General features: G+C 36.0%; 2 protein-coding genes across 2 annotated transcripts; both read right to left on the bottom strand.

Moving 5' to 3' along the window:
* Positions 1 to 1,337: 1,337 nt before the first annotated feature.
* LOC141614016 (protein FAR1-RELATED SEQUENCE 5-like) lies at positions 1,338 to 2,645 on the bottom strand. Its single transcript, XM_074432769.1, has one exon. The coding sequence runs from the start codon at positions 2,643 to 2,645 to the stop codon at positions 1,338 to 1,340; it is 1,308 nt and encodes a 435-aa protein (XP_074288870.1).
* Positions 2,646 to 2,681: 36 nt separating this feature from the next.
* LOC141614015 (protein FAR1-RELATED SEQUENCE 5-like) lies at positions 2,682 to 4,361 on the bottom strand. Its single transcript, XM_074432768.1, has 3 exons — positions 4,271 to 4,361; positions 3,977 to 4,023; positions 2,682 to 3,566 (listed from the first exon to the last, which is right to left on the bottom strand). The coding sequence occupies exons 1-3, from the start codon at positions 4,359 to 4,361 to the stop codon at positions 2,682 to 2,684; spliced, it is 1,023 nt and encodes a 340-aa protein (XP_074288869.1).
* Between the last annotated feature and the right edge of the window lie 4,924 nt (positions 4,362 to 9,285).

The raw sequence follows: 9,285 nt of genomic DNA, 5'->3' as shown, positions 1-9,285 counted from the left end.
AAGTCATGGAAGCGGCTTTGCGTTTGGCAGGATTGTGGCTGACATGTAGGCTTAGTAAAAGTCATGTATATCTTATGGAATTTGTGATGGTGTAATTAGGGGTTCTGTTGCATTGTAATAACTTCGTTTACGGTTATCCGAGTATCTGGTTAACTAAGTACAAGGCGTCTTTTGAAACGCCTTTGGTCCATGTTGGATATGGAATCATGATAGTTTTGACAGTTTTTAATGGAAGGGCATCACCCCTACTTTTTTGTGGATAATATGTAGGATATGCATCCCATTCCGTCCTTTTGTGTGTAGACAAATGGTGGTGTCTATGTGGCAATGGGCTGCAAATTGGGCAACCTCTTTCTTTTGCTATGTGGCAATGGTCTGATAACTTAATCGTCATACATTATTACACTACTAAGTACGCTCATCATGTATAACATGTGCAACAATCGTGTTAATATACACGCTTGTTTACTTTTGCACATAAACACACCATCAATTGTGATAACATATTAATAATACGAAGTATATACTTACACAACCCACCAACAACCGATTTTTTTTTTAGTGTCATACAATATCAATCGTGTCTAATGAAATCAATCGTGTCTAATAAAATCATCAGGTAATTTATAATTAGATGTCATACAATATTAGGATTTTGTCTATGGAACTTAAATTCGCGAATCATTGTTTATTAATATTTTACGCTGCTTTTTGACACAAATAATACTAATAGGTGCGATTTTCATGTAAAACATGTGCAACAGTCGTGTTAATATTCACGCTTTTTGTCTCTTGCACATAGTTAGGAAATCATCAGTTCTTGGACAATAGCTGAAAGTTTACTTTTTACCAATTCACATATAAAAAAACGAGCAGATTCATTAGCTCTTAATATCAAAAACTCAAGCCTTCCATAAACTTTCACTTGTATATGTTAATACAAGTGTTTCCATTCACAATCCTGATAGATACACTTTCAGCCTTGCCAGATGCACATATAATCCATGTAGATACGCTAGTATCTTGTGATATGCGAATAATAAAAAATAAAAGACATACAAAGGAAAAAAAAAAGATCAAAAATCACATAGAACAGCTCAAAAATGAAGTCTTCAATCTTTCTGCCATTAATCAATATCTTTGTGTTTGTGATCCTCAACTATTTTCGTTGTTCAATCCTGAAACAAAAAAAGGATATCAAACATTAGCGGTTACAAATTTTTGTACATACAACAATACTATTTCTTACTCAGGTACCATCTTACAAATTCAATCTGCTTTCCATATCCTCTAATAATGAATACACCACAAATATTAGCGTACCTGTATGAATGAAATCATACTCTCCCAGGACAATTCCGACTATCATGAAATCCTAATTCTCCACAAGCATTGCATTTCCTGGCTGCTTTCTTCTGTTCTTTTGTAGCTTTTTCCTTTTTGGACAGCATTCGTTTTCCAGACCCTTTCGTCTTTGACTGAATAGGAGGCAAGATAACCACTTCTGTTGGTATTTTTGTTCCTAAGAGCATCTCAAGTTCCCTAGTCTTATTCCTCGTCCTATCACCCATGTTACTAGTACTACTACATTCTGACGTACTGGTTTGTGCGCTTATCTTGTCTTTGAAACCTTTCAGAATGCCCATTAATTCATCTACATACTCAGGTTTTTGTTCAGCGAGTGTCACACATGAGAACACCTCGGACCATAGGGTACCAATTTTGTGCCGTCTAACATCTAATGAGTTACAATCTTCAATTAAAGTATGTGGCACATTATTACATATCGGCTGACATGTTGCCAATTTGCTCCACCTACTTAACAGATACTGATCTGGAACATTGTCAAGGCCTTGTTCTTTCAACACGTATAGCGTATGACGGCACAAAATTCCATGTCTCTCGAACTTTTTACAGGTGCAGTTCACTTTCATTTCGTCAGAGATAAAGTTAACATAGTAAACCTTGTCTTTTTCACGATCAATAATGGGGATGCTGTCACTGGTAGTAACCCCTAAAATTTTAACACCACAGGTGAAACAAGCAGCCACCCACTCGTTTTTAAATTCAGAAAACATCACTGGGGTGTAGAACTCAGAAGCGTGTTTTTCCAAAGGGTGAGGCGTTTCTAGATCAGGGAAGGAGTTTTTTGACTCGGCTAATAATTTGGATTGTTTCCATCGTTGAGCGTCCATAGCACTTTCAAACCTCATAAGAAACTCAACAAAAGTTAAGTGTGGGTTCATGAAATTTTCGAAAAAGCTATTCTCGGACTCAGACCTGGACGTGGTTCTCATTAGTCCACCCATAAATAAATCCCTGAAATATGATGGGATCCAAGAAGCCCTTTTGTCAAACATGGTATCTAACCATTCATTGTCGGTCAGCCCGTATGAGGATATAACTGAGCACCACCGTTCCTCAAACTCAGACGGTTCGATATCTTCTGCCCAAACACAGGAGCACAACTCTTTCATGAAGTTAGTTTCTCGATATAGCGTAGTTCCGATCTTGTTTGGCAGCTTTTTCATGATATGCCACATGCAATATCTGTGTTGAGTTTTGTCCCCGAACACTGTTTTAACCCCTGCTTTTATGCCTCTATCTTGATCAGTAATTATGCACACAGGATACTTATTGCTCATTGCGCTCAGAAAATTCCGAAACAACCATACGAAATCCTAATCAGTCTCTTTCCTTATAAGTCCTGCTCCAAATGTCACACATTTTTTGTGATGGTCAACCCCCGTGAAAGGTGCAAATATCATTTTATATGTGTTCATATTAAACGTCGTGTCAAAAGACGTCATATCACCAAAGAGACTATAATTCTTTATAGCTATAGGGTCAAACCAACAAATCCTAGATAGTCGACCACGATCGTCAACATCAAAATCAAAGTAGTACGAACTACACATGGCTTTTTTGTGCATGAAATTTTTAATCATCATTTGCGCGTCATACCCTTTAATAAATTTCTTCACATCCCTCCAAAAATTTTTGAAGTCCTCGAGTGATGCCCCTACATTTTGATACCCTTTCACGTACTCTTTGAACATCCTAAAGCTTTGCACAGGCCCCTTATTCACTTTAGAATTCTCAACAATCATGGTTTTATGTATAAGGGTTAATTCTCGTGACTCGGTCAAATGCACCACGATGTTTGGTGTTGAGAGGAGGTGGGTGTGACCTTCATGAAAGTCAACAATCACATATTGTCCTTTTTCATTTCTTCGAAAAAAAATCTTTGCATTACATAAAATTCTAGTTCTCTGTCTTTTTTTTACCTTCCCTCTAGGCTTACTTTCTCCAGCCTTACTGCACACACAGTACTTAGTCATGACAACCCCGTCTATGTTTCTTTGCGTCGACTTCCTCATTTTAAAACCAGAATTAGCAGCATAAGCCTTATAGAATTCTAGCCCATCCTCTAGTTTATCAAAGATCATACCCAAAACAGGCTTCAATTCTGGCGCACATACAGGTATTCTTTCCTTCGGGTTTGTCTCGATGATTGGTGAGCCTGCATCTATGCACTCTACATAGTAGGCAGCGAGTTCAAATAACTGATGCACAACAAATATAATTTCAGATACGCTAATTTAGTCAAAAGCACAAAATCAATTAGAAAACAAAAAACCACAGAAATTAACACAGAAATTTGTGCCTTGATCGCTGACATATCGTATCTTTCATTACTGAATACTTAACGCAGACGTCAAGATACACCAATCACGTCTAATAATTTCGACAAAGGCAGAAAGTCAAATGCTTATTATGACACGAATCGGTATATCCCTTAATTATAATTCTAGATACGCTGCTGAAAAACACAAACGCATCTATACTAATGGATACGCTATTCATATACGCTGGTTAATTAAGGGCGGTTTCGTTATTCTACCAGGGACGTTTTCCATATAAGGCAATTACATCAATTATACTAATATACATGCTATTGAACTAAACAGAATACTGTATAGCGTGCATAAGAAACATGATCAGCAAGTGTAATGATCAACTCTAAAAAAAATTGCATATCACATACACTAACCAGACCGGTAAGACAACTGTTCTTATCCATCAAACTCATCAATTTATAATACCAATCAGGCTAATGAAACATGATCAGCGAGCGTAATAATCTGTCTTCCTATGTTTAAATTAGTATGAATACGCATCAAAATGATCAATAGATACATCAATCAGACGATTTTAATGAAACGATTTATAAAAAAGGCTATCTCAACTGATTTGCAGATGTACATACCAAGATGAGATGATGATCGCACGATATCATTGCTAACAATGAACAATCGCATCGATATGTTCCCCAAATCGCTAGAACCCTCAACATCCATAATTTTCTACGATTGAAATAATTCTGGAATGCCAATCGAAATCACAAAATCGATTGTTCATGCATCAATCACACCAAATCAATCAGCAAAATATTATAAACGTACATCCATTAGATGATCAACGCCATTAATTATGATCAATTTCGTCGATTTTTGGCGGCTGTAGTTTGATTGTTTTCGCGGATTTTTCTATGTTTTTCGCGGAAATATTTGTTTTGATTTGGGGGAAAAGTTTTGGAAAGTAGAGAGAGAAAGAGATTTTTTGGATTTTTTTGTCAAACAGTCAGGTTAGTCGCGTCGTAGGATTTCGAAATATCCCGTGATATTTTTTGTTTAAACTACTATTGTAGGTCGTTCTCACCGTTTGCACCGAGTGATCGTTCTCACCGGATCCCGCATATATATATATATATATATATATATATATATATATATATATATATATATATATATATATATATATATATATATATATAGAATCGGGATCCCGTTTAACTATATTACGGTGCGAACCGTATTTAACTCTATAAATACCCTTAGATTAGAAAAACGGATGGTCAAAATTAAACCCCAATCTCTCTCATTTATTACTCCCTCACTCTTACTCTTCCTATTTCCCCACCCGTCACTCTATCTTCTTTAACCCCATCAACCGTCGTCGATACCGGAGCTCCGGTGACCACCATTCTTAGCCATAAACTCCACGCCGGTCTTGAGATCCTCCTCCTCTTCTGTCGTTGTCACCCTCCATCACTCTTCGCCGGCGTTCTGTCGGAGTCTTGCATAATCTCTATGTCGTTAACCACCACAAAACTTGTCGGATATCCTACCATCTTTGAAACATCTCGTCGCCATCACTGCTATGAGATCACAAGGCCGACGGACATCAGATCGGAGTTATTGTAGTTGTGAGAACTCCGGCCATGGTCACCACTTAAACTTGTCGGATATCCTACCATTTCCGACGCATTCCTCAGGCCATCGTTTTTCATCTCCTCGAACAGATCTGGTCTCCCTCGGTCCCTTCATCTCTTTTCGAGCGAGATCTGGTCTCCCTCGGTCCGGCTTTGAGTTTTGAATAGGAATTTCATGTCTTTGGAATGAAATGAAGTACCGGAAAAGTTGATTATTTTGCATTATTGATTATGTCGGTATGTTGCTAGTAATAGAGTCTGGTCAAAGTTTTGGATAGGAATTTCCGGTCGTTGGAATGAAATGGAAGTCTTAGGAAAGTTGTGGGGGTTAGCGGGTTGGAGTGTCAGACACGCGAAACAAAGTTTTAGTTAAGTTTAGTTTCCTGTTGAAGTAACATAGGCTAATATTACTCTATGTATTTGTCAAATTGAACCTTTTATATGCTTTAGTTTCTGGCAATTGGTCCTTGAATATTTCAATAGACGTTAATGGACATGCTTTGTCTTTAGTTTGAAGTTCGGCTGTGGACTATTTTTATGAGTTCTTTCTCGTCATTTGATTACTCTATGAGATAGAGTCGAAGTGGCCACAGGGGTGGCGTGACAGAGTTGGGGTGGCCACAACGGTGGCATGTCAGTTCCGGTTAGTGTTGGTGTGTGGGGAGGGGGCAATAATTACCATGGCGGTGGGGGTGGTGGGGCAGTGCTGATGGCGGTGGGGGTGGTGGCGGTGGGGGTGGTGGCGGTAGGTGGTGGTGGGCTGTGGTAGTATGGTAGGAGGGTGGATACACAAAATACCACCCCAGATACACACCGTATTAATACGGGATACATGTGTATCCGACAGTATAACCATGTGTATCTGGTATTAATATGATGCGTATCCGGAAGTATAAACTTGTGTATCCAGAAATATTATAATGTGTATCTGGCTTTAATGTCATGTGTATCCGCAAAAAATATAAAATGTATCCGCAAAAAAATTAGTTTAAAAAAGTGTAAAAGTGCATCTATAATTTTAGTGGTGAAAAAATGTAGCTAGTTATGTTCTAAAATGCATCTAATAAGAAGTATATCTCATAAGGTAGTAGAATGTATCTGAAAAAAAAAAAAAACCTGGTTTGTAGTGAGTTCGTACCTGAACCCGCCCCTATATATATATATATATATATATATATATATATATATATATATATATATATATATATATATATATATATATATATATATATATATATACTAGTTTGACACCCGTGCGTTGCAACAGGGTAATTAACTTAGTTATAATGTTATATTCTGTAACACCTCTCATTTTCGGCTAATTAAAAACTTATAATTATATACAATACTGAGCCAAAATACAGAGATATATTTATAATTATTATACAAAGTTTTTCTTACAAAATGTCTCTTAAAATAAAATATACAAAATGAAGTAAAATTTTTACACACACTTTGAATAAAATCTTGTCTTGAAATAAAATCCTTTTTGAACAGCAGCGGAAGACCTGAAAGCAAAACCATAAGACAGAAAGGAACTACCCCCATGACGAGTAGCCCCGAAGGGAGAAAACACGTCAGCCGGAAAGCTGACTAACAAATAATACCTCAATATAAGCAACTTAGTTTTGGTCATGGCGTGAAAACACAGACACGTAATAATAAAAATAAACACAAAGAATAATAAAAACACTCCCTGATAACTAAACTCATATTCAAACTTACTCCATAATATAATAGACACTCTCATCCCAATAATTAACTCAATTTCAACTCACTACTCCATCTCACTCATTACTCCGTCTCACTTATTACTCCGTCATTTTATTTATTCATTCCGTATCATGATATAATTCTTAATATAATTATTATTTATAAAATACACCTTGAAACATGTTTTGAAATATCATTTACACATCCTTTTTGACATTTCCACCATTGACTAACCACTAACCAAATCCTAGATGTTGGAGTTAGTGTCCTCCACAATAGTGCGTTTACATAATAAATCTCATTAAAGGAATATTATCAGATATTTAATTATTTGATCCTCGTCAGTTGATTAACGTAAATCGATAACGGTTGACTGACTAGAGTTTGACGTTATTGTCGTGAGACGGCGGTGATCAACTGACCCCTTTCGGTCACACCTAAAGGAACGAACCCCAATAGACAACTAATTAATTGTATGAGATACAATTTATTTAGTCCCTTGATTTATAGACTAAATGGTTAGTTGATTATTTTAGAGAGATTTCGAGTTGCGAACTCGAGGCACGACAGTTATTATTTAATTATGCGATAATTGAATAATAAATTATGGGAGACGGGTTTTAGTTAATTAATTGTTAATTCACTAAAATTGTACTAATTGATTAATGTGATTAATATTAGTACGTAAAATAATATGTGTAACGGTACACGTATATTTACAGAGTGATTTCGACGAAATTAATTGGAAGCATTTAAACATGAAACGATGTTTAAATAAAATTTACACGTATTTGTGCGACAAATATGAGAACCAAAATGGACCCGTAAATGGGCAATTGGACCGTGTAACATAGAGTGTTGTGGATGATTAAAAACATAATCATTTCACCTTACTTTATTTTTCTTCCATAAGTTATCTTTTGTCATAAAAGATTGGACAAAATTTGAGCAAAGTCACTCCCTCACTCCACCCTCTTCTACCCGTCCAACTCCCTCCTTTTATGCCAACCTTTGCTAAACTTTTCCACTTACTTGAGTTCATTTTTGCATGTGAGGAAATTGAGTTGGCTTATCTCTCTAAAATAAATATCATCTCTTACTAAGATTGTTAGTATACAAAATATATTATTACTAAGATTGTTAGTAATATTCACATATTATCAAGAGTTAAGTTTTACAAATATCTAGTTAATATTTGTAAGATTATTTGGGTGATTTGTTCTTGGATGCAACTTGAAGGAGGCTTTCTTGTTGAAGGTTTTTCAAGGAGGATCATCCATTTCTTTTTAGCTTAAGAACATACTAGATAGGTGATCTAGTTTGTGCCCATATTACCATAAAAATCAATGTAAGGAGATTATTTTTATGCTTTTATATTTGCATGCATGTTACATAGATCACCAAAATGATAAATTATGAGATAATTTAATTTTTATTAGAGAGTCTAATATGGATCTATGATCTTTCAAGTGGTATCAGAGCTCAGGCTTGTAATTTGCATGTTGATTTTAAGCATATTAATAAATTATGAGATAATTTATAAAAACTCAAAAATTGTGTTAGAAGAGGTTTTAGTACGAAAGTTTTTGGGGCATGCACACCTACTGATCTCAAAAGATTTGTGGTAAAGTTTGGTGATTTATGAAGTTATTTTGCTATTTTTAATGATTTTTGGTAGAAAACCGAGTCAAAATGCCGTATTTTAGTTATAAATTGACTAAAAATAGTTAAAGGATGATTCGGGCCATGGAATTTTTATAACGCCGGTCTTTTTGGAAAGACTCCGATCTCTAGAAAAAGATGTGCATCCTTCCTTGAAGCTTGAAGAAGAAGAAATGGGTCTGCCTGAGAATCCGGGCGTCTTTAGCACGGGACGGGCGGATTTGGTGGTTTCTGCCCGGGCGTCTTGGGGTGAAGACGGGCGTCTTCTGGAGTCTTTGCCCGGGCGTCTTGGAGTGAAGACGCACGGATTGTGGTGGTGGAGACGGGCGTCTTCAGGACAATCCGCACGGATTGCTGGGCAGTCTCGTTTCTTCTTCTTTTCTTCCTTTTTCTTCACAAAATCCTTGGGGATTTCCTCGGGGATGCAAGGATCTTCATGCATGATTTCTACTGATTGTATACAAAATGTTGAAGGTTTGTTTGAAGTTTTGCATGTTTATTGATTTTATGAGATTAAAGTCGATAAAAGTATTATAGAAAAGTTAAAAGTAAATTTATGTACATTTAAAAATATTATAGAAAAGTTAAAAGTAAAATTTAAAATGTATTTTCACCTTGTTTTGATGTTTATTGGT

This window comes from Silene latifolia, chromosome 11 (assembly GCF_048544455.1).
Source record: "Silene latifolia isolate original U9 population chromosome 11, ASM4854445v1, whole genome shotgun sequence".
Lineage (NCBI taxonomy): Eukaryota > Viridiplantae > Streptophyta > Magnoliopsida > Caryophyllales > Caryophyllaceae > Silene > Silene latifolia.
The sequence above is the reverse complement of the archived record's forward strand: the minus strand, read 5'-3'. Positions and strand labels throughout refer to the sequence as shown.